At 36.4% G+C, this 26418-nt stretch overlaps 1 protein-coding gene across 1 annotated transcript in view; it reads left to right on the top strand.

Moving 5' to 3' along the window:
* The window catches only part of Mrc1 (mannose receptor C-type 1), an 86781-nt gene that overhangs the window by 8742 nt on the left and 51621 nt on the right, over positions 1 to 26418 (top strand). The window contains exons 2-6 of the mRNA XM_015483400.2: positions 3811 to 4212; positions 7440 to 7613; positions 11778 to 11942; positions 20216 to 20329; positions 24483 to 24629. Coding sequence (XP_015338886.1) covers positions 3811 to 4212; positions 7440 to 7613; positions 11778 to 11942; positions 20216 to 20329; positions 24483 to 24629 — 1002 coding nt within the window. The remainder of the gene's footprint in view (positions 1 to 3810; positions 4213 to 7439; positions 7614 to 11777; positions 11943 to 20215; positions 20330 to 24482; positions 24630 to 26418) is intronic.

Here is a 26418-nt window from a genome sequence, read left to right as displayed (position 1 = left end):
GAAGTTGGAGAGAAGAGAATGGATGAAGGCTTATGTATTAGAGTCAGGGTTTGGCAGAGGAATAGCGTGTGTGTGTGTGTGTGTGTGTGTGTGAGAGAGAGAGAGAGAGAGAGAAGGGCATGCAGCAGGCTTATTTGAGGAAATGGCACATGCAGTTTTGGATGCCAAAAAATCCAAAATCGACAGGCTAGAAACTCAGAAAAGAGCTTATATGTTTTAGTCAGCTTTCCATGACTAAAGCAAAGTACTTGAGATAATCAACTTATAAAGAGAAGGTTTATTTTAGCTCACAGTTTTGGAAGCTGCAACCTACAATTGATTAGATTCATTGTTTTGGGCCTGCGGTGAGGCAGCACATCATGGTGGGAGTGCCCTGCAAAGCAAAAGCTCTCACTTCATGGCCAGGGAGCATAAAAGAGAGAGGGGAAGGGACCTTTAAGAGAACATTCCCAGTGACCTAAGGAGCACCCATAAGGCCCTACCTCCTAAAGCATTTGCTATCTCCCAGAAGTAACACCCTGCAGATCAAATCTTTAACTCATGGGCTTTTAGAGACCGTTCAAGATCCAAACTGTAGCAGACTCCAAAGGCAATATAGAGGTAGAAATCCCTCTTCCTCAAGGAATTTCTTTGGTTTGTTTTCTCTTCAGGTCTTCATTATCATTGGATGTAGTCCACCCACATTATGGAGGGTGATCTAATTTACTAAAAATCTCTTGATTAAAATGATGATCTTAGAAGAAGATCTCACAGCAAAATTCAGATTGGTATTTGATCCAATATCTGATTACCATGACCCCACCAAGTTGATATAGACAATTAGCCATCAAGCCGTATTTTGAGTTACCATTAATAGATTCAGTTATTGTCCTGGAACAAGAGGGAAAAGTGAAAATCTGGGTTGAACCCTAGGGTTTTTAGTTTATGAATCTGGGTGTCTAGTGGTGCTATTAAGAAAAGGTATTTTGGATTTTTATTCATTAAATACGACCATAGTTAAAATAGAATTAAGTTGAAGCTACAGATGAAAATTAAGCACCCAGCAGCTCAGAAGACTGAGGCAGGAGAATTGCAAGTTCAAAGCCAGTCTCAGCAATTTAGTGAGGCCCTAAGCAATTTGGCTAGACCCTGTGTCAAAATTAAAAAGAAAAAGGGCTGGGGATGTGGCTCAATGATTAAGCACCACTGGGTTCAATCCCTGATACCAAAATAAAATAAAATAAAAGTCAAATAAGTGTAAATCTCTTTCAGAAACACTAGTCATGCATTGACTTGTATGCACCTAACCTTATGTGGCTGTTTACCACTTGGATTGCTGACCAAGTGTGGCCAGTTTATTAGTGTTTGGATTGCTGACCAAATTTGTCCGGTTAATTAGTGTTTGCAACAACATAATAAAAATGGCTGAACTATGAAATGGAAGATATATTTATTATTAACAATGAGATATTACTGAGCAAAGCCATCTGAGAAGTCAAAGACAAGTTCAGATAGGAAAATGGCAGAGGGACTAGTCAAAATGAATCAAAGTAAGTTTCAGAATTCATTACTGATTTATTCAGCTTTGCATTGCTGTGGCCCAAAGACCTGACAAGAGCAACTTAGAGGAAAAGTTTACTTTGGCTCTTGTTTCAGAGGTTCAGTCCATGGTCAGCTGACTTCATAACTCTGGGCCTGAGATGAAGGAGAACATCATGGGGAAGGGTGTGGCAGAGGAAAGCAGCTCAGGACATGGCAGCTAGGGAGCAGAGAGAGAGAGAGAGAGAGAGAGAGAGAAAACGTGAGAGCCTTGTTCACCAAGAACAAAATGTAAACACCAAACCCTAGTAACCTACTTCCTCCAGCCACAACCCACCTGCATACAGTTACCACCCAGTTAACCCATATCAGTGGACTAATCCAGTGATCAGGTTACAATTTGCATAATCTAATTACTTCACTTCTGAACAATCTTGCATCGTCTCACACATGAGCTTTGGGGGACACCTCATATCTAAACCATAACAATTACCTTTGTAGACTGGGGGAGACCAAATTTGCATTTGTGTGTGGTAAATGACCATAGTAACTTTTTCAAAAAGGAGGTTTATATTTTCCTATGTCCTATTTTTTTATTTTGAACAAGGCACCATGTTATTCAATTTTTAATTTTATGGCCAAGGCAGGAAGTCACATGAGGGCGTGGGCAGCAAGAAAATGAGATGAAGCATGGGCAGGAGTTCTGCTGGTCTGGAGGTTGTGGGGTGAGATTTGGTCAGATATGGCAGGTTCCGCTGATGCATGTCTCCACAGACACCAACAGAAGCAGGTATTCTAAAAAACCATGAGGAAGAGCTGAGGAACTCAGGCAGCAGTTCTAAGTAGCACAGAATTAGGATCCCAGGTCGTACACAGACAAGAGGTCTCCAGCAAGTGTGGGCAAGAGCAGATGGAGGAATGTGCCTGATCTCTTGAGACTGAGGTTCATCATAAGCTTTAAGTCCAAAGATCCAGATCCTTTGAAAGATTTTGGAGTGCAGGTGGTGCTAACCTCACTGGACAGTTGACCCTAGTCAATGTGGTGTGGCTTGTGAAAACAGAGGAAGATCTAGTGGTACTAATCTTTGTTTTATTTCACTGGGATGATTAGATTAAAAACAGTGAGCTCCTTTATCCAGACTCTCAAAAATCTGCCCAAACTACCAGCTCATTTTGAAAGTACCATGCAAAAATCAATAGAAGCCATTTTGGAAGACTTCAAAGAAGTGTTTAATTTGTATTGATTTCTTTTCATTTGTACATTATTTAAAAAGAAAAAAGAAAAATCTTGACATGAATTCAATTTTGATTTAAAAGAAAAAATATATGCTTACCAGATATTTTTTTCTTTCCTTTTTTTAACAAGAGGAAGTCCTGTTTTGCTAGCTAGCAGCTATGTGCTATAAGTAAAACCTTTCTATACACATTTCTTTAAATCATCAGTTTCAAATTATCAGCACAAAATACATTGTTAAACTTACTGATGTAAAATATTGTCTCAAATGAATCTTTTATTGAAAAGGTCACAAATAATAATTAAATATATTTTTGTATCTTTTTGCTATAAAAAGGTATAGACATTAAAATGTAAGTTAACAATACGGACGCTCTAGATACTAAATCTTTTAGTGACCTATCATGGGGAGAGAAAAAATAATAATAAAAACAAAATAAAACAAAAAAAATTGTTGTGTTAGCGTGACCTGGACTACCAAGAAAAACACTTCAAAAATTTGGAGAACAAAATTATATATTTGATTTTATATGATTTGTAAAATAAAATATTTTTTAAAATTAAAAAGCTCCTAATGCTATCACTATATATATATATATATATATATATATATATATATATATGCTTCAAAAATGGTTAGGATGTGTCACACTTAAAAATCCTGGTTTAGGTCATATATGTATCAATTTTAAAGCTTATCATATTTGATTATGCACATTTTCTTTTCTCAGATTTGTATTAATTTTTCTGTTGTCTGCCCTTCATGTTCCCTCCACTGCCATTCCTGAGCATTTAAGGAGAGCCTTTTCCTAAGGCCCCTGATAATGATCAGGCCATCTTGAGGACACCAGCTACAGGTGCTAACTCTGGGGGACCCTTCAGGCTCATCCGTCCCTCTGCCTTCCTGGAAGCCCAGGGAGAAAACAAGCTGGCTCAGGGTATGATGACCTTCAGGACTTTTCCTGTCATCATGAATCTTTATTGGGAGCTTTGGACCTAAAATATTGTCCTCTTTCTGTGGATTCACTCACAAATGCTTTCCTTCTTCTTGTTGACAGACACTAGGCAGTTTTTAATCTACAATGAGGATCACAAGCGCTGTGTGGAAGCAATAAATCCCAGTGCAGTCCAAACTGCAGTATGCAACCCGAATGCTGAATCACAGAAGTTCCGATGGGTATCCGAATCCCAGGTTATGAGTGTTGCTTTTAAATTATGCTTGGGGGTGCCATCCAAAACGGATTGGGTTCCTGTCACTCTATTTGCCTGTGACTCGAAAAGCCAACTTCAGAAATGGGAGTGCAAAAATGACACACTTTTTGGGATCAAGGATGAAGATTTGTTTTTCAACTATGGCAATAGACAAGAAAAGAATATTATGCTTTACAAGGGATCTGGTTTATGGAGCAGATGGAAGATCTATGGAACCACAGATCATCTATGCTCTAGAGGTTATGAAGGTAAGAGACTTGGAATTTTTTAATCTTTGTGTTCAATTTCTTTCATCTTCTTAGTTGGAATCGAAGCAAATGAACATGTTATTGTATGGTCTGTAGTAGAAATATTAATTGATCACTTTCTTTATGTTTTGAATTATTCTATGTTTTTGAAGAACATGATAGTGATTAAATGTGAAATAAATTCTCAGCTTTCCATTTTCTGTCCAGATAAAGAGGAGAGGAGAGTAATACTTACACTATTTGTAATTAATAGGAAAGCATTTCTTTTGAATTTCTCTAAATTACATATATTTTAAAACAATGGGGTATGGTTTTTAGAAAACAATTTTCACTATAAGCTTTGATCCCAAACCTCCTATTCAATATTATAAGGCTGTAGTGATGAAAACTTCTAACCAAACTTTCCTTTTCCTTTTATGTAAGTTATTCCCAGAGATTCCTCAGAACAATGTTCTTCACAAATTTAGATTGCCTAAAATGAAATTTTGGTGAATTACTTGACAGTTTGGATTCCTAAATGTTTCCAATTCATTTTGTCATCCTTTGGTTATTTAGATACTATGATATACAGATTGAAAAAACTGAGGACTTACTTATAAATTAACAGGCAACACATTTAGTTAACTCAGAAAGTGGTAGCAGGAGTAAGGTGGGAACATTTTTTGTAGTTGGTTTCTTGAACTTTTGAAGAATAAGTAAGATCGGAGTATTTTATCTTCCCTTATCTTGGCTAAATTTTATTCTCTGATAGTTGCACAGAAACAAAACAATACAAAGAACTTGAAACCTTTTGCAAAGGCTGGTTTCTTGAGTTAGTTGATGTTATAACCCCATTTCATTTAGATACTTGGTTACTGTGAAGAGTTATCTAGAACAACCTCAAGGTCAGAGAAGGAACATGTCCTTGGGAACAAGAGACAGTTATTTTCAAAATTACTTTGTTACTGGGATGGCTAAGATGAGTTGAATGTAACTTATCACAGCCAAGACAGAGCATAGAATAAATTCTGTTCTTTGTGAGAAGATAATTTCTCAGCTTTCCATTTTCTGTCCAGATAAAAAGGAGAGGAGAGTATAATTGAGGGATGGTGAAAGTAGAGCTCAGAGAAAAAGCTATTCCATAGCACTGATTGGCCATGATGTAGATTTAGAAATTTTAAGAGAGGCAACCTAAGCAACACAGCCCTCCAGGACAAACCCCATAGAAAATTAAAGGGCAGGACAAGGAAGAATCAAATTTAAGAGGGTCAAATTCCACAGAAGAGATTACTGTGTTAATTGAGGATTCAATTTGAAAATCAGTGCTAAGACATCATCAGACATTTTATTGTAAAATACAGTAGCATACTCCCCTCTCATCTTTTCTCCCTTTACTTCAAGAAAAATATCCATAGGGTTTAGGAGAGAGGTCCTCTTACATTAATATGTTTTAAGAAATTATTTGGGAAGTTGGTTAACAATGCAGATCCCAAGCTTCCTTTCCCAGTCAGATTCTGCATTAGTATATAAGGGCAAGGGCCCAGGAAACTTTTGAATTATTTCTATAAAGACCTGGGTGATTCTGATGCAAATGGTCCATTGATCACATACTCTCTAATGATCTATCAAAACAGTCATCCTGCTAGAGGGTCTAGCCCCTCAGAGTGACCTGGAAGTCCATTAACAAGACTATACATTAGAACTGAAGACAATTTATAGTTGGGGGGACTGGCTGAGACTAGGGATTATTTTAGAATAATAGAATCAGAATTGTAGACCCGGATGGACTTAGGTTATCTGGGAGTTTGGAGAATAATAAGAGCAATTTTAGGATTCTTTAATGAGGTGACTGGGGTGGAGCCTGGTTCTTGTGGCCTCATCAATGCCTGGTGTACAGAATGCCTCAGTAATTGTCCAATAAGCCAACTTAGTCTTGAAAGAGACGTTTATTGTTGGCATCTATAAATCCAGCAAGGAAATTTTTCAACAAACTTAAAAAATAGTACACCTTGCCTTGAGGTGGTCTTAATGGATTTTCTTTATAGAATGGAACAGTGACTAAGAGTTGGCATGATTCTTTCTGAATCTAGGACATCCCTAGGTAATTTATGATTTGGAAGACTAGTCCTGTAACTTAGGAAAACTAAAGCTAGAATAGTGTTTTGAAATTATTAGCAACTAGCTAATTGATAAACAATTAATTTTGAGTTAATTAAAAATAGAACTTGCTGGAATAAGTATAAGTAAAAGAAAAGAAAAAAAGGGGGCCTGACATTTATTATACCCTTAATATGAGCCATATGCTTTATAAACTTTTTATTATCTAAATGCTCAAATGTCTTTGAAAACTTTTTCAAGTTATGGAATCTGTTAAGGAAAGTATTCTTACCTAAAATAAATTCTGAATGTCAACCAGTGGCAAAAGGTCAAATACTTCAATGTAGATGGTTGTTATCTCTCAAAGTGGGGATTCCTTCAAACACAGAGACCTTGGAGATCCTGATGAATTCAGCATCGAGTTGTTTGGTTGTGGGTGGAGATAGGTGTGAACTTTTTTAATCTGTTGTCTTAAGCCAAGCCATAATCAACCATGATTCTGCATTTGTTTCAATGTTCTTTTCTAGTTAAATCCTGAGCTTCCCACCTAATCTGTTTGAATTCAGAAAGTATCAGGTTCGATTATAGATACTGAATAGGTCTGAGTTTCTTTCTTGATGTGGATTAGAGAACTAGGTCCAGATTCTTATCCTTCCTCATAATCACTGTGGAGAGACTTAGTGGGGACTGGTCCGACAGGAAGTGATTGGAGGAGATTTAAGTGTTGCTTGTGTGTTTTGGGCTACACAGCTTTAAAGTTATTTCCTATCTAAAGATTCAATAATGTTGTGATTCCAACCAAGAGGAAGGATGGCCTCTCTTCTGTTTTGAGGAAATGCAGAAGTTAATGCTGGCATCAAAAGAACTGACCACTACTACCTTGTAAGGGGAAGGAGGAAAATGTGTTTCAAAAGGCAGTGGAAAAGACATGGTACTAAGTACAGACTGCTGTGGGTACCCAGCCAAAAACTGGGGAAGAAGGGAAAGTTGGACCCCTGCACCCACCAAAAAAAAAAAAAAAAAGATTACCCCCTGTGGATACGTCAAGTATGAAGAGAAGAGTAAGACGAATTCCTTCCTGTGCTTCTTACTGAAAAGTCAATATTAAGAAGTATCACTCACATTTTAAGTGCCAATCCATGTTTCCCTAGCTTTGTACACGCTGCTGGGCAATGCAAATGGCGCCACCTGTGCATTTCCATTCAAGTTTGAAAACAAGTGGTACGCAGATTGCACGAGTGCCGGGAGGTCAGATGGATGGCTCTGGTGTGGAACCACCACAGACTATGACACCGATAAGCTCTTTGGATTCTGTCCATTGAAATGTAAGTAACTGTTTATTATCAAAGAAAGTTTGGCATATTCAGTATTGCAACATAGGGATAAAACCTTTTGTTTCCCTACAGCATTTCCCCCCAAAGTTATTTCACATTTTTATCTCATTGCATTTTACCCAGACCCTTTCCACGCATCATTGCTCCTGTTTTGTAATGGAGAAAATGGTTCATATGGGCCAAAGACAAAAACAGATCTGACTCTCATCCTTGGGGCTTTTTATGTGTATTTAGATGTTGCTAAGGAAGATTCCACCATTGTCCCAACATACCCTGCATTAGATGACCCCTTAATTTTTACCAACTCTCAATTATTTCTAAGACTGTATACTTAACACTGGAGGTAGGCATACCCTTCCCCCAACCCACATATGCTTTACCTTCACCAAACCTTAGATCAAACACAGAATTTAAATGATGTGTTTTGTTGGAACTGGGAGGCAGGATTTCTGCATTTTGTGTCAGAGTAGTGAAAGGGGCTCCTCACAGAGAAAATGATCGCTTAACTTAAAGAGGGTATCATTTAATTTAACATAGCTATGCATCAATGGGAATGGGTAAATTATATGCTTGAAGATCTTTTTAAAATGAAAGATTAGTTGTCCTTGCGGTAATTGCAAAATAAGTGGCACTGTATTTTATTGGTGGCAAACTGCCAGAACATATGGATTCTTGGTGCTCTTTCCATGCTTGCAAATCTGTAAAGAAGCAGTGTAGCAGGTTTTAAGTAGGTGGAAAAGTGCATCAGCGTTGGGAGGGGAGCTGGGGCTAAGGAAAGGGAAGAGGATGGGTTCTTTGCTCTACTTTTCCCATCACATACATCTTTCCTGCTGCCAGCTTCCTAAATTTCTGACCCCTGACCTCTCTTACCTCCTATTTTAGACTAGATCAGAGCAGCTGCAGTTTCCTGGCATGCCCCAGAACTTTCTCCTGCTGCCTTGTAAAGAGGTGGGGGTGAGGAAGAGCATCCAAGGTGGTTCAGGGTGGGAGTGCAGCCCCTGACTTGAAATAGCATCACTTACTAGTAAACTTTTGTGACCATAAATCCACATGTAATTACTTTATGCCAAACGTTATTATAAAACATCACAGTTTTCAAAAATATCTTTATTTGTTAAATTAAAAGAGACATCTTAGAGTTTTCCTCACTTATTTGTTTGGATCTATAGCCCCTAATCATCCCATTAAAAGCAAATTTGAGCCAGGCATGCGGGCACACATCTTAGTGGCTTGGACACTCACAAGTTCAAGGCCAACCTCAGCAATTTAGCGAGGCCCTAAGCAATTTAGTGAGACTCTGTCTTTAAAAAAAAAAAAAAAAAAAAAAAAAAGACCATGAATATAGCTCAGGGCTTAAGTGCCCCTGGGTTTAATTCCTGGTATCAAAGAAAAAAAAAAGTAAATTTGATTTCTTAGCCTCATAGATTGTTATAATTGTCTCTATGTGTAGCTTTTCTGGGTGAATGTCCACAAGGGTAGCAACCTTCCATCTCATAGATAGAATTTGTCTCTTTTCTATCAGTGTTTAGAGATTTAATACCCATTAAAGGTTTATAGATGTCTAATATATGTCTGGAAAAAATTGAACTTTTTTTTTTTAAGAAAGCAGTACTCATTTTTCAGTGATTGAGGACTTAGTTGGAATGATATTTTCTAAATCTGTTATTGCACAGGTCTGACTATAGCATCCTTCACTTCTGTGGTGTTCAAAAAGGAGCTATTGTATCAACATGTGATTTAATGACTAGAATGTGGAGATAAATGATAATTCACTAATCACAAAGAAGACTTACAGCCTTAGCTATCCTTGGATATGTATTGGAGGGAGATCCTGAGTAAATTCATTAGAAAAAAAGTTTTAATCTTGTTTCTTCTAACTTATATCTTCAAGGTCAAATGATATATTTTCCCTGTTAAATGTGAAATAATGGTAGAAGATAAAAAATTGGGGACTGGGGTTCTGGCTCAGTGGTAGAGCGCCTGCCTAGCATGTGCGGGGCGCTGGGTTCGATCCTCAGCACTACATAAAAATAAAATAAAGGTATTGTGTGCAACTATAACTAAAAAAACAAAATATTTTTTAAAAATTGGTTGATTTCAATATGTATTAAAAATTTAAAGCCCAATATATAAATTTCATGTCTTAAGGGGTTTTATAATGTCAAACTCTATTTCACTTTATATTCTTTTCAGAACAGGACTTTATTTTATATTAGCCTAAAATAAGCAGGTTCAATACAGGAAAATGAGGTACCAGTTATTGACCTAGCGACACTAAATATATGTTTTTCATTGTCTTTTACATTGTTTATTGTAATGTCTCCCTCCATGAGAATAGGAAAAGGAAAAGACTCATTCTCTCAATTCTCTGTAGCTTTCTGTGGGAATTTGAACTCTTTGGGAATATCTGCCCAGCCAGCAAACCTAGACATCAATTGAGAGACAACATTTTAATTCCTTAATTTTAAAATGAAAAAATATACCTTCTTTAAATGAAGAGTCAATTGCGCTTCCTTTATTGGTCATTTATATCCATTTTCTTCAACTCTTACGCAAGAAAAAAATCCTTCTTGATTATCTATTTATTATTAGATTATAAACAACCCTCCCCAAATTTCTAAAAATATTTGTTTAAAACATCTTCATTTTCAAACAAACCCCGAATTGGTTTCGTCTGGATGATCTCACTTACGTGGACATTAAACTTATAAGGCCTCAGATCATTGTAATTGAAGTTTAACATTATATAAACACATTACTTATTAACGGATTGTATAAATATATAATGTATCATATAAGCATATAATGTAAATACTAAATATTAATGTAAATACACAAGTATTAAATATTAATGTATTATAAAACACATAATGTATTATGTAAACATATGAACACTACAGTTATTTTATAGGGTGCATAGCTTAGTGGTAGAGTGCCCACTTAGCATGTGTGAGACCCTGGGTTTGGTCTGCAGCACCACATACACACAAAACCATAGAAATTTCTATGTTGTTGTCTGCATTAAATTAGAACATATTTTTCTTCCTCTTTGATGTGCCATGGGACTGCACATCTCACATCACAGGGTGTGGTGTGTGTATGACAGAAACGTCTGCAGTTTTTTTCCTCATCAGACACAAAAGCAAAACAGATTCAGAGTTAAGAATCAAGGTGGAGGCTCAGTGCCTAAGGAAAACAGCCTCGTATCTTAGCAAGCGGAGTACTTCTCAGAAAGTTTGAGAAGTCACATAATCCTTTACCTGTTCCTTACAAATAAATGAGATTATTATTTTACATGGCTTATAGGCAGAATTTTATATTATGGAAGAGAAAAGGGAAGTTTTCATAACATCAAACATACAAAAATATTCCGTTTGTTAACTAACTTCCCAAATATCTTATGTGCAAAAGGCTAAAATAATACTTATCTCATTGGCCTTTCATAGAATATAGTACTTTGGGAATCATACAATAAGCAAAGAAAAAGATAAGCTAAAATAATATATGTATTTTTTACTCTGAGGGAAGAAAAGCTAATAATCAGCACCTACTACTGCTAAGAGCTTCACCTAGATGGAAAATATTCTAGCACTGAGAAAATGAGGCTCCAATAGCAATTTAACTGAGGTCAATCTACTAGAGACTGGCAGCCCTTGGGACACAGATGAATCGCCTGTGGGAGTCCATGATCTTCCCCTTGGAGGCTATTTATTCTGATAAGGACCAAACTGGAATGTGGCAAAGCACCTACTTGCAGAGAGAAGACATGTATTTATTTCCCCTCCCCTACTTCAACCTTTTTGTAGATTGAGAAACTTGGGCTTGTGTCTGATCTTTTTATTTGCCCCACTTCTAGCTCATCCGATGACCCATGACCCAGCAGGAGAATACAGAAGGGATGCCTCCTTTTCTTTTTTTAGGCTCCTGGAAGGGATTGGATGTGATTGTTTCGTGAAATACCCACTCTTCATTTCAGAAGTGAAGAAAATCCAACTGGATTTATCAATAGGGGAAAGAAGATGAAATAAAAAGAAAGAAAAGAAATAAAAAGATAATGCTTCAGGCAATCCGGCGAATAGAACGGGCTAAAAAATATTGTTCGCTGGAAATGTTTCCATGTCCATTGCAGCAAATTCTGTCTGACTTCTTTTGCAGTTGAGGGCAGTGCAAACTTATGGACCAAAGATCCGTTGACCAACGTTCTTTACCAGATAAACTCCAAATCTGCTTTGACTTGGCACCAGGCAAGGAAGAGCTGTCAACAACAGAATGCTGAGCTCCTGAGTGTCACAGAGATTCATGAGCAAACATACCTGACAGGTAATGACATGAAAAGAAAACAAAGTTGTAAGTCAAGTCATAATTATTTTATTTCTACATAAACTGAACTTAAAAGTACTCAGCCCATATGATCATAAACATCAGGATATGAGTGGTCCCTGGGCAGATAATTCAGAGGATATGACAAATTTACACTCTGATGACAAAGCCAGGAATGGCAAATAGGTCTTATTTCATAGGCCAACTTTGTTTTATTGGTTGTGACTCTAGAGAGTATGCTAAGAAAGATTCTGAGGATTAATCTGGCTCAGAGTCAAGGATGCCACAATCAATGGGTGATGTCATTCTTGGACACAAAGCCGTGGACCATTCTGGTTAAATAATCATTATTCAGGTCTAACCTGAAGTCAAAATAGAGAGACTAGGGCCACAAATAAGTATGGGAGCAAATCCACCTTCAATTGTCTGCCTCCAGAGTCCCTGCATGCCAGTTTGCTCTAATGCTGCTATTAGATTAATATATCTCCTATCCTGTGACTACCCTGTTTCAAACACCCTTAATAGCTTCTCATTTCCTGTCAAATAGTTACTAAAGCAACCTTTGCCTGATTCATAGGCTATCATGTATCCATCTACTGCTCTTCCCCTTCATGCATTTTATCATCTTTTTTGCGGGGGTTACCAGGGATTGAACTCAGGGGCACTCGACCACTGAGCCAAATCTCCAGCCCTATATTGTATTTTATTTAGAGACAGGGTCTCACAGAGTTGTTTAGTGCCTGGCTTTTGCTGAGGCTGACTTTGAACTTGCCATCCTCCTGCCTCAGCCTCCAGAGCAGCTGGGATTGTAGGCTGCATAATCCACTGCACCCAGCCCATTTTGTCATCTTTACAAAAGAAAAGTCTTGTATTGCTTCTGGGTGACATACATGTCCCATACTTCTCACCTGTGCATTTTTTCTTATCCCATTTTTTTAAAACCTGGAATTTGCAAAATCTTATATAGTTGCAATGCAGTTCTGTCCATTTCCCTTTGCATTTCTCTTATCTGTGTCCCACCTTATTAACAGTTATGTGCCCTACTTCCCCCAAGAGTATAAATACATTAATCTGTTATTGTTATTATTATTATTTTACTTATTTATTCATTTCATAAGATATCAGGTACCTCTGTGTCAGGCTTTGTGTTAGGTTCTGGGGACACTAAAGCCAACCCTGTCCTGTTGACATTAAGTCTAAGGGGTAAGACAGACATTAAAAAGAAAATGAATGAACAGATTCAAATGCTAGCACAGGCCTCGGAGGAAGGGATCTGAAATCTGTGTGCAGACTGGATTAGGGGGGCAAATATCTGAAAAGAGGAACATCCTATGAAGATGTACACCCTGCCCCAAGCAAATTCACACAGAAACTTCCAGAGAGAGTTTCCATGAATGTTTGCTGATTCCGCAAAATAAAATAATTTTATTTTGAAATTCTACCTAATGTTTGGACAATGAGACAAGAAGACAGTAAGTGCAGTGATTCTTAAAAGTGAAGTTGGTTATTTATGATCTGGGAATTTTGCTAGAGTGAAGTTGTTAGTCAGACCTAGATCCCTGAGATTCCAGACCAGTATCTGGCCCAGGAATCTGCATTTAATCCACCACCCAGGTGATTCAGGGGCAGCTAGTTGAGGGATCACACCTGGTGAAATATTGTATCAGCACATGCTATATCCAGACAGCAAAGGGGAGGGACCAAGGGCATAGACTCTGCAATCAGACTTTCAGGCTTGCTTCATTTCCTAATACTTTTCTTTTTCCAACTGTTTTTGGATGACATCTTTCATCAGCTGGAACCCATTTCTCCCCTAAGCTATTATTAAACAGAGTGTAGACAGAAAAGCAATATGACCTCACTGTGTGCATTCATGAACCTAGAGATAGGATTCCGCTTCGGTCTGCTCAATTGTTCTATTTTGTGTTGGTCTTTGGTGCCTTTCCAATATTGGGACAAAGGATCAGAGCAATTAATATTTACAACCATGAGTAAAGAAGGGAGAAAGAGAAGAAGGCATGGACAGAGATCAATGTAAATTCATGTAGATGATGAAGAAATAGAAAAAGGAGATTCAAGAGGATGCTGGAGTTACCTGCACGTTTGCATATGTTGGAGAAATGGGTGTCAGGATTGAAATGGTTTCATTTGGTGTGTATTCTATTTTTGGTATCTGCAGGTTGCGTTTTCTCATCCTCTACAATTTTTACTTGTTTTCTGGCTTTCTGAGAGTCAAGGGATGGAGCATGGTTCACTTTTTATTCTTTTCACCAATTCCAGAGAAGGAAGGGATGATAGGAGTGGACAGCATCTCTGCCCAGCTAGACTCATATCCTGGTCCCTGGACTCTGCTATCAGACTGGAAAGACAGGAAATGCTTCCCTGGTCAATAAGCACCACCAGTGTGCCCACCAGCGGAGCCAACAAGCTCCAAGAGATCCAGGGCTGGGTTGACTTCAGATGCTTATTTGAATCTTTATCCAAGGGTATGGAATTTTAGTCAGCAGAACCTGAATAAGAGTGACTTTTCTAATGAGATTTGAGTACTTCATGCCTTTCTAAGTAACAAATATCAATCAATCAGAAAATAATGTCTAAGAGGAAATGTAAAAAATAGAGAGAGGTTGGGGTTGTGGCTCAGTGGTAGAGCACTTGCTTAGCATATGTGAGGCACTGGGTTTGATCCTCATTTAAAAAATAAGTAAAATTAAGGTATAAAAAATTTAATAAAATAGAGGGAAGGCATTCCTTTTTTTCTGAAAGAATGATATTCTCAGCAGTCAATATTAATTGGGATATATGAAGAAGAATCTAGGAAATAATGGTGTGCAGAGGTGTTTGTGATACTCTCTATTTGGAGAACTATGCCATAAAAATGAACCCACAAATTATTATACTTTTAAAATGAGGTTTATTTAAGTGAGGATTTTTGAGAAATAAATACTATTTTTAAAAATGAGTAAGCCAACATGATAATTCTGACATTAAATTCGCTGTCACTTATTGATCAGCTGGTGTGAGCCAGAAATAAAGTCCACACCAACTTTATAAATAAACATTATTATCCCCACAAACAGCGTCACAAACAAGCAGAGAGACATTAGGAAATTTGCTTAATGCCCCTGGTTCAGAAAATAGTTGAACTGGAATTCATCTCAGTCTTCCATTTCACCCTTCCTGTGTATAACAGAATTGACAGGTTTCCGGTATTCCCCAGAGCTCTCCTAGAAACCCTTAATTTACACCTGACCTCTCCTTGCTCCAGCAAAGACATTGCAAACTGGAGATCTGATTTCATAGTCTTCAGGACCCAAAGTTTCTGCCCAGAAGCTCCTTGGCAACATCACCCTCAGCCACTTCACTATCTCACTTCTGTTTTTGCCCTGAAAAATGTTGGGACAACTCTATTAATCTTCAGTTCTTGAATCAGATTTATAACTATGTCTGTGCAGGTTTAGGATTTACAGAACTGAAATGAGATAGAGGAAGCGAAATTTGGTTTGTTGTTCTGAATGTTTTTACCAGTTTCCTTTGGGACTACCTAGAAAACAAAAATGGACCTATATATCGAAATGAAAAAAAAAAAGTGTAGTACTGGATGTGAATACATGTTCTATCATAACTGAGTTCAAAAGCAGGGTTATCACCATTTCAGACAATACGTGCAGAAGAATTTATTTTAAAAATAAATTTAGCATGTGAAATTGGTGCTTTGTCTAGCAATACTAAAATATTTGGTCTGCTCCTCTATGAAATAACAAATGCACATTAGAAAAAAAAATGTGGATGATGCTTTCGTGCTTTAAGTGATTTTGTCTGTGTATATCTGCCTGGTGCTGGGGATTAAATTCAGGGCTCTGTGCATCCTTGGCAAGTGCCCTACCACTGGCTGTAATTCCAGGCCTTTAAGTGATCATTTAACTCAAGATTTGAATTTTGTTTCTAAATCACATCTTTTGCTTAGTTTAATTCAAAATGTAGCTATTAGTAGTAATAATAATGTTAATAGGAACCACATTTATTAAACACAATACATCAGGCTCTATTTTTAAAAGTATTAATTAATTATTCAAGACAAACTTAGAAATACCTACAACTAAAAAGGAAGGTCAAAGGATAGATACTTGCTGTAAACAGTTGTAGTCATTTCTCATCACACCAAAGAGGAATTTACATAAGGAATCTCAGACAAAATATACTTTCATGCTTCTTTAATTAATGAATTATTTACTCTTGAGAATTTAATTATGCTTCTTTTCTTAGCTGAAAAATTTGTAAAATCCCAGAGTAGTTGGTTTTGGGAATAGCTATGTAGTATTTCTTTTAGGGTTACCCTTCCGCCAGTATAGAGATGAATATTATTCAAATTAATACAACTTTAAATAATTTGTTAAAAATTATCCAATGTTCAACAGTAATTAGTAGAGTAATTATTAATATGAAGAATATTATCAATATTATACTGATCTCAGAATATTTCTAAGGTACAGTCTGGTAAACAGGTGTCTCTTCTTGGCACTTTATTCGTAATGAGGAGGGACAGTACTCCAGTTGATTTCTTTCTCCTAAAGGAACACAAATACCAATTTAGTACTCAAAATAATTGTCATATTATTAAGATAAAAGGAAGTGGGCTGATGTTGTGGCTAAATGGTAATAGAGCACTTGCCTGGAATGTGTGAGGCACTGGGTTTGATTCTCAGCACCACATATAAGTAAATAAATAAAATAAAGTTCTATCGACAACTAAAAAAATATTTAAAAATGATAAAAGGAAGTAATTGGTGACATGAATGATTATAAAATGATTTTAATATGGACTAATTCATTTTTAAAAAAATGAATATAGTCATTCTTAATAGTGTTTATCCCACAGATTTAAGACTAAACAAATATTTCCTTTTTTGATAATGTCATTTCCTTGGCAAAACTTTATAATACATATCTCCGGATTTCGTGGTACAATTCTAACCTTGAAAATCCAAGGCTGAGTCTTCATAGGTGACAGGAGTGAGTCCTGGCAGTGAGCTATTGTTTTGGAAGCTAAAACGTGTATTAGAAATATCTGCTTAGTTCATTCTTTGCTTAAAGGTGCTCTACAATTTAAAATTATCTCAAAAAGGTATTGTAATAATAACTTACAGGCAAATTTAATTTCAGTAAGGATTAAATCCACTGGGAAAATTAAATTGAACCTTGTGTTCCCATCCTGATGTGCTAATCCTCTGCATTACTCTCAAGTTGCTCAGACTCTCTCTTCTCATGCATAAAGCAAAAGAATTGAACTAGGTAACTTCCACATTAAATAACACTGTGCTAGTTCTTCAACTTTTTTTTCCTAGAATGCTTGATAAAAATAAGTGGATTTTAATTAATTCCCACTGATTTTGCATGTCAGTATTTAATTCTATCCCATTTTTCTTTTATTGCTTTATTTAAAGTAATCATAGTAGGGTTTACTTTCCAGGACAAGCATCCAGTATTGAGGTCGGTTCAGTTTATTAAGCCTCAACTTACTTCATCAGTTTCAACCTATCAGTATCCTCAAGTAGTTCTCTGTTTGCGTACTGCAGTCTTACAGAACTGGGGTGTGAAAAATGTGAGATGACTTTTGACATTGAGATCCAGTGCTCCTCACCCATGTCAACATATGACAGGACTGTGTGTCTCTACAAGCTCATGAAAAATTGGTAAAAATTTAATGACTTAGAATTATGGATTCTGAACTTTGGTGCCATGGTTCAAATTTCCAGTTCTATTATATCATTTAAACACCCAGTTTCCTCATCTATAAAACTTTACGGGGGTGCTGGGATGTAGTTCAGTGGCAAAGCTCTTGCCTTGCATATGTGAAGTTCTGGCTTTGATTCCCTGTTCCAAAAAAACCAAACCAACCAACCAACCAACCAACCAAAGAAACAAACAAACAAAAAAAAGTTTATGAAGATTAAATGAGCAAATACAGTCATTTAATTACTTTTAAAATTTTTTTATTCTAATTTGTTATATATGACAGCAGAATGCATTGCAGTTCATATTACACATATAAAGCGCAATTTTTCATATCTCTGGTTGTATACAAAGTATATTTACACCATTCATGTCTTCATACATGTACTTAGGGTAATGATGTCCATCTCATTCCACCCTCTTTTCTACCCCCATGCCCTTCCCTTCCCCTCCCACCCCTATGCCCTATCTAGAGTTCATCTAATCTTCCCATGCTCCACTTCCCAAACCCACTATGAATCATCCTCCTTATATCAGAGAAAACACTTGTCATTTGAGTTTTTGGGATTGGCTAACTTCACTTAGCATTATATTCTCCAACTCCATCCATTTACCTGCAAATACCATGATATTATTCTCTTTTATTGCTGAGTAATATTCCATTGTGTATATATACCACATTTTCTTTATCCATTCATCTTCTGAAGGGCATCTAGTTTGGTTTCACAGTTTAGCTATTGTGAATTGTGCTGCAATAAACATTGATGTGGCGGTGTCGCTGTAGTATGCTGTTTTTTTCTTTTAGTTGAAGATGAACACAATGACTTTATTTTATTTATTTATATGTGGTGCTGAGGATCTAACCCAGTGCCTTACACATGCGAGGCACGCACTCTATTACTGAGCTACAGTTCCAACTCAGTAGTATGCTGTTTTTAAGTCCTTTGGGTATAGACCGAGGAGTGGGATAGCTGGGTCAAAAGGTGGTTCCAGTCCCAGTTTTCCAAGGAATCTCCAAACTGCTTTCCAAATTGGCTGCACCATTTTGCAGTCCCACCAGCAATGAGTGTATCTTTTCCCCACATCCTCACCAACACTTATTGTTGTTTGTATTCTTGATAGCTGCCATTCTGACTGGAGTGAGATGAAATCTTAGAGTAGTTTTGATTTGCATTTCTCTAATTGCTAGAGATGTTGAACATTTTTTCACATATTTGTTGACTGATTGTATATCACCTTCTGAGAAGTGTCTTTTCAGTTTCTTGGCCCATTTATTGATTGGGTTATTTGTTTTGTTTTTGTTTTTGGTGTTTAGCTTTTTGAGTTCTTTATATACCCTAGAGATTGTGCTCTATCTGATGTGCAAATGGTAAAAATTTGCTCCTAAGCTGTAGACTTTCTATTCACCTCACTGATTGTTTATTTTGCTGAGAAGCTTTTTAGTTTGAATCCATCCCATTTATTAATTCTTGATTTTAATTCTTGTGCTATAGGAGTCTTATTAAGGAAATTTGGGCCTAATCTGATTTAAATTATTATAAGTGCTTCATAATTGGTAACTCTTAGCACTGAAAGATTGGACTGGGGAGTATATCCAAAAAACTTGCTCAGTTACATTAATATATATATATATATATATATATATACACACACACACACACACACACACACACACATACACACACACATACACACATACACATACATATTTAGATTGGTATTTTTATTACCAAAAAGTACAGTGTTTTTTTAAAATTTGTTTTTAATCAACTAAAAGAATTTAAAGAGAATAGGGAATTCGTATCTATGGTTCTTAAAAAGATAAAGGTAATAATGGTTAGTTTTTCACACTGGGAGATCCATATTGCTTCTGTGTTTTGTCTTGTTTTTTAACTTCCACAGTAGGCTGAGGATTGAACAGAGTTTTAAACATTGTAATTATGATTTATTATCTGCCTAAGTAAAGAGTTTAGAGTAACAAACATTTAGTGCCTTGAATTGAATCATTCATTTTAATAAAGAAGAAAAATTGACTTCTAAAAATATAAAATTCTTAAAGTAAGTTCTGAAATGATAAGAACTTTCTGAGGTTGAGATAATGACTCATGAACATGGTAGCTTAAAATGTTCATTGAAATTTTTGAGTCATAGAGAATTTTGGCTTTTATATGAAACAATCTTACTTTTAATCTCAAATGGGGTAAAATGTCATTATTTGATGATAGTTAAAGACAGTTAAGTTATATCAAAGTAAGAAGCACATTCATAATATCCTTGAGGATGGGTTTGTCATGGTCAGATCTGGGTTGAAACCTTAGCTAGAGTCTTACTAGCTCACCTATGCTCCCTTGGCCTCAATTTCTTTCTCTTTCAGTGCAGTAGTAGTTCTACTTGCTTTTGATTACTAGTAGAAACAAAGGAGAAATGTCAGGCTTGATATTTATTATTTCTCTTACATTTTGATTCAAGCATTTACTTCTGAATTGAACTTCAGTGTTTTCTGAGTATCTGTTTTATTTTTGGTTTTGCTTCTTGTTGTACAGGACTAACCAGTTCCTTGACTTCAGGACTCTGGATTGGGCTTAACAGTCTGAGTTTCACCACTGGTTGGCAGTGGAGTGGCGGCAGTCCATTCCGATATTTGAACTGGTTACCAGGTAAGGCTAAGCCTGTCTGTGGTTGAATTAATCCAAGTTGAATTCACCAGGATGCTGTTAAGACCTTTTCATCTCACATGAAGATCTCAAAGAGAAGAACTGGGAGACTTCATTGATCACAGTCCATTTCTCACCCTGGTTGGCTATCTACCAGCTAGATTTGAATATCCTAGAACTGAAAGGTTATAGACTGCCACCTTCCTGGGATAAGAACTTGTCTTCCAGGATTATTCCCAATTAATACATGTCTCTGTTTACAGTATGAATTCTTGGCATATTCTTGATTTGTTAAGATATTATACTCAAAAGCAAATTTTATAGCTAGTCTGAACTATAATTTATTAAAGACAGTAACAGATATTATTACTCTATACACACACACACACACACACACACACATGTTCTTGCATCCACTTCTTCTTCTCATCATCTCTGAAAGTGTTTCTCACCAAATATTTACAAAGTTTGGCAAGGTGGTTTCGATTCTTTGAACGTCTGACTTTTGAATCTTTGTCCTTTTGGAATTTTCTTTAACATTGCAGTTGAAAGTGCTTATCCATAAATTACCTGAAAGTGCTTAAACACAAATTATGTTTATAATATGTAACACATAATGTTACATACAATTGTCAAAGATTTATGGTTTTATTAATTGGGGATTTATTATTTTATTAATTGGGGATAATCCTGGAAGACAAGTTCTTATCTCAGGAAGCTGGCACCCTATAACCCTACAGTTTTTTACATATGCACACTATGAATTTAAATGAACTGAAATTATCCTGATTGACAAATTAATTTCTCATTAATTCAGTTGTGCAATATTTACAATATTGCTGTTACTAATACAAAGACCTTAAGGTCTACATTGATATCATTTTCTGCTGTTTTTAGTGTAGTACAATTGGATTAAAGATATAACATCAGTCACAGCTCACAATATTCCATACTAGCATAAACGTTAATTAGCACTTCTCTTGACAATTTGTAGTTTGATTGCAGAAAACTAGAGTCAGGGAAAGACAAAAACTTCAATAGCTTTCTAATTTTCTAGAGGATATAAAATGGTATGAACTAATTATTTCTATATTGTCATAACATACAAGTAACAGATGAGGAGACTAATTCCTGAAGGTAGGTCGTATGTACAAAGCCACTGTTCATAGAAAGCAAAAAAAGTAATGCTAAAAAGTTTTTGCATTATTCACTAACACCAACTGATGTTGTAACACAGTGTGGATGGATGGGTTCTTGATCTTATGAATTTGAGGAATAAAATCCACAGACACAAGGGTGAGAACAAAATAACCAGATTTATCATAAATAGAAAGAAAGCAGAGCTCGTGAAGTGGTGGTGGTGGGGGGGATGTCTCAAGAGAGGGTTGCTGACAGGTATCTGTTGTCTTGGGGTTTTTATGGGCTGGATCTGTTCCTATAGGTGATTGATGGGGTACAGGATTCAGAAAGGGGCCAATCAACTCTGTTTTGTCTTCTTCAACAAATCCGGGAAAAGTGATTTCTAAGCCTTTATTAGCACAAGGGTGGGGGTGAGCATTGGTTAGCACAAAAGGAAGTGCTTGAGGTAGGGGTAGATTTTGTGGTTGGCTGTTGTTTGAGCTAGGGGTAGGGGAAACTAAGGAAGAGCTATTGCGGTTGAAGCTTTCAGGGGCAGTGACAGGAGGTTCTCCAGGCCCGAAGTCTCCTTTCAGGTTGGCATGGTCTCATTCCCTCTGTCCCTTCTCTAAAGCCCTTATCCTATCTCCTTATCCTGGTCCACCTTTGTGTTTCAATGTTAGTAGCTGCTAGAGAACCTCTATGGAGTGTGATTTCAATCCCTTCAACCCCATTACAGTACCAATCCTGGCTCCTCAGGAAAGAGTGCAACTAACAATCAGTAATGTCTACCATAGGTGTGGAAAAGGAAAACAGTAGCATATTGGTCACATCTTTCTTTATCACTTCTACTACGAACAATATCAAGGCAGTGTGTTCTTTGATATGTTCAGACTTCATCTTTTAAAGCCACTGAAAAAAACTTTTTTTTCATTTAGCTTAAAAAAACTAAACTTTTATTTTCTATATTGATTAGTATTTTTAAAAAGAGAGGAAAAAAAGAAGAAGAAATTTGGTAAAATAGTATTCCATTATATAGATGTTAAAACATGCTAGAAGTTTTAGAGTTTATGTTTTGGTTTAGATTGATTAGATTTTACTTTGAAATTCTATTTTGGATATATTCCTTCAGTGCATGATGGCTGCAGGGCTGTTGCTTTAATGTGTGTGTGTGTGTGTGTGTGTGTGTGTGTGTGTGTGTGTGTGCTGGGTATCAAATCTGGGGCCTGATGCATGCTAAGTGCATGCTCTATTGCTAAGCTATACCTCAGTCCTGTTGCTTTAAGCTTGACATGGAAAATCACTTTTATTTTCTTCTGGAATACAGAAAGTAAATATTACTATAAGGGATGTATTTTTTATGAGTGAGGATTTCATTCGTCTGCCTATTCATTCTGTCAAATTATGCTGGAGAATACTAGTTGGGCTCCAATAGATCATTAGACAATAATAATCATATGTTAGGGACTAGAATTTATTCTCCTCTTGGTGGCTAAATTATTGTACAATGTAAAAACAGGTCATTTTCTTTATTCAGTTTGGGAGTAAGGATTAAAATTTTTAAGCACTTGTATTCTAAGAGTTCAATTGAGAGAATTTGGGGGTTAACTTTGGTGAAGGTGAGGGTGTGAAAGGAGAATATTAATGGAAAACATTAGTCCCAATTCCTGAAAAGTAGGTACAGAACTACATCGCCTTCTGAAATAGCACAAGAGATTTCTCAAAGTAAAATTAGAAACTTCGTGGAATTCTATAAATTGCTTTTGTATAAATCATTCAAACATTTCAATTGAGCACTTAGCAAGTGGTCATTTGTTAAAATACATTTACTTTTTAAAAATTCTTTTACACAAAGGATGAATTAGTATGAATTCAAATATGTAATGACTATTAAAGCATTAAAGACCACTGTTTGATATCTTAAAGTTGGCAGTGGCATTGTTTTGGCAAATTAACGTATAATGTGATTTACTACTGAATACACAAATTACTAACCAAATAAGTGTATTATTGTTTCTTGAAAGTTTCTCTCTAGTACTGGCAACTTACTTGTTAGTTTAGTTACCCTGGTATTTTAGTCAGAGTTTCAACAGACTTTTAAAAACATCTTTATATTTATAACTCACAGTTGTTTTTTCTTTGTGTAGTATTTGAAAATTTTCTGCTGAAACTTTATGGAGCAGGTAACATGATTTCCATCTTGTAGGAGGGGAAGGGAAATTCAGGAATACATAGGTTATATGTACATCCAAGGTCACAGAGTAAAATCACTAGCAGAGCGTCACTCCTTGGCCCTGACTTCAGGCGTGAAACGTAGCTAGTGTTTGAAGTCCTGGTTTAAAATTCAAACGGCAGAGGAACTCAGAGCAGAGAAATGCAGGTAGCAATACATGGAACCACTGCTCAGCAGTGTCGTCTCTCTGGATCTTTAATCAGTTCACAGTAAGAAGTGCATGAGGAGTTAACTCCTCAACTTATTCTTCAGGGGGCTGAGTGGAAGGAACTGAGACCTAATTCTGGGAGCTTAGCGTGTTGTCATTCCAGATCTCCCTCCCATTGCCTTTGTCCTTTCCACTGTCTTTCTTTCCTGTCTCCTCCTTCTCATTGAGGAAAGTTTCCCTATGTGCACATTCTCTAGCCTGGTTCTCACAGTTACCCTGGTAACGTGACTTGGTTTTTCAGTAGGTATTGACAGTGTTTAATATACAGGTACCGCTTTGTGATACATGATGTGATCTAGTGTGATGACTATTTAAATTTAAGTCTGGCTTTATTAGTGGACGATAGAGAAAAAGTTATTTCAAGGAAGTATACTTTTATAATCAACATTTTTCGGGATTGGAATGATCCAATAACAAGGCAATGAATAGATACCCATCATGTCTTTTGCTTTGCAGTCAGTAAATATTTATTTGTGAATGTGTAGCAAAAGACAGAATGGGGATCCATTAAATCTCGAGGATGAAGATGTGGGACTGGGGAACTATCTACTTATAGTATGTGTAATAGTGCCATTTAAACTTTCTTGTTTTTCTCAAAGGAAGCCCATCAACTGAACCTGGAAAAAGCTGTGTGTCACTAAATCCTGGAAAAAACGCTAAATGGGAAAACCTGGAATGTGTTCAGAAACTAGGCTACATATGTAAAAGGGGCAACAATACTTTGGATACTTTCATTATTCCTTCAGGTGAGTGATCAACTTGATCTGAAGTGTACAAAATATTAGAAGTTAAAGAGAAATAAAATTACAGCCTCATTATAATTGCATAGAATGACTCCAGAGGCCTTGTTCATAGTTGATGGGTATACAGTTTTGATGTTGGTTACTACCAGTGGTTGTAATGTTTCCTGAGTGTGCAAAATCTTTGATATAAATAAGAATCTTCCCGAGCCTTTGGGGTTGTTATTATTTTTCACGTGTTAAAGAATTGGAACAAGATACACATAGCACATGTACCACTTGCACTTAGGACAACATTGGAATCCGAGCTAGGAAATAAATACTAGAAGGGATGTTTTTATTATGTCCTCAGGGATCAATCTGGGCTCCAGTATTGTTAAATGCAGCATCTAAAATTGAAGTTTTCATAGAATGGAATAAAACATTCAAAAAGTAGTTACAGAATGTTTCATATATAGGCGAGGCCCCAGGAAAAACTTCAATGACTGTCTCCATTATAATCTTATCTAAGAGTTAAACTGCTAAGGTGAGGGATGAATTCTTTCTTCAAAGTGATGAAAAACAAACTCCATTTTTTACCATCAGCTGTTTGTGGAGGAATAACTAATGCTCCTCAGGGTTTTATTTAACTTTTTTTTTTTTTTTTTCCCTGCTTGGGAACTGACAGTTCTGCATTCTTGAGTTCTTTCTCCTTGACTTTTAGAAGCAATTTCATTTATTTTAAAACATGTTGACATACCTAAAAATTTAAAATATGCCAAAAGACAAATGATAATATCCTCCCTTATCTCTACCACATAGTTCCCTCTCTCTGGACAGTCAGTGTTTCTGCATATGTCTATCCTTATCTACGTATAAGCGAACATATTTATAATTATTTTTGTCTATTTTATTGACATGGCAGCATACTAGCCGTATAGTTCTTACCCTAAGTTTTTTTTTAATTTAATTATAATTTTGTTCACCATCCCATATATTACATAAATAGCTTCTGCACTCATTTTTATGGCTGAATGATAGCCCTTGCACAAACTATAGTTTTTGACTAGTCCTCTGTTAATGGATTTGTAGTTTACTTCCAAGCTTGCATTATTGTAAATAATCCTGAAGCATTTACATTTCCTTTCATGCTCATGATAATTCCTAGAAGTGCAGTTGCTGGATCAGAGAGTAGGTGTGCTTGTAACGTCAATAGCTGTAGAGATGGTCAAGACCTCTAACTGCTGTAAATGAGGGTACCAGTTCATGGGCTTGATTGTGCTTTATAGACACTTCAGAATGTCTGTGGACATGCCTCAGGGAGACTACAATCGCTTTTGCATTTCATATCCTCTTCCATAGAATAGTGTAATTCTTCTTTCTTGGAAGAGCTCATACAATTCCCTTTCAAAGACTTGCAATTGCCATTTTGGGGAAGAGGAGAAAGGTTATTATATAATTTCTTTCACGTGGGAGGCAGAATTCTGTAACTTGACCTTGTTGCTTAACCCACCAGTTTCAGGTTCCTCGTCTCTAAAATATAAATATTAATAAATCTTCTTCCTGAAAAGTGTTGTGTGTATTGTCAAGCACTCAGTCCATTCTTATTTCTCCACTATTTCTCCCTTGCCTTACTTCCAACCATATAGCTATACTATCTGGATTATTCTGTTATCTACAAACCCTACTAAACCAATGCTTGATAAAGCATTCCAGAGATCAAATTTTGCAGTATTCATGATTGGTGAACCCTTTGGCAAGAACTCAACCCCATACCCTGTTGGTTCTTGCAACAGTACCTTGTTTGCCCCAAATT

The sequence above is a fragment of the Marmota marmota genome, unplaced genomic scaffold, assembly GCF_001458135.2.
Source record: "Marmota marmota marmota unplaced genomic scaffold, marMar, whole genome shotgun sequence".
Classification (NCBI taxonomy): Eukaryota; Metazoa; Chordata; class Mammalia; order Rodentia; family Sciuridae; genus Marmota; species Marmota marmota.
Note: the sequence above shows the minus strand (reverse complement) of the source record. Positions and strands in the feature narration are given on the sequence as shown.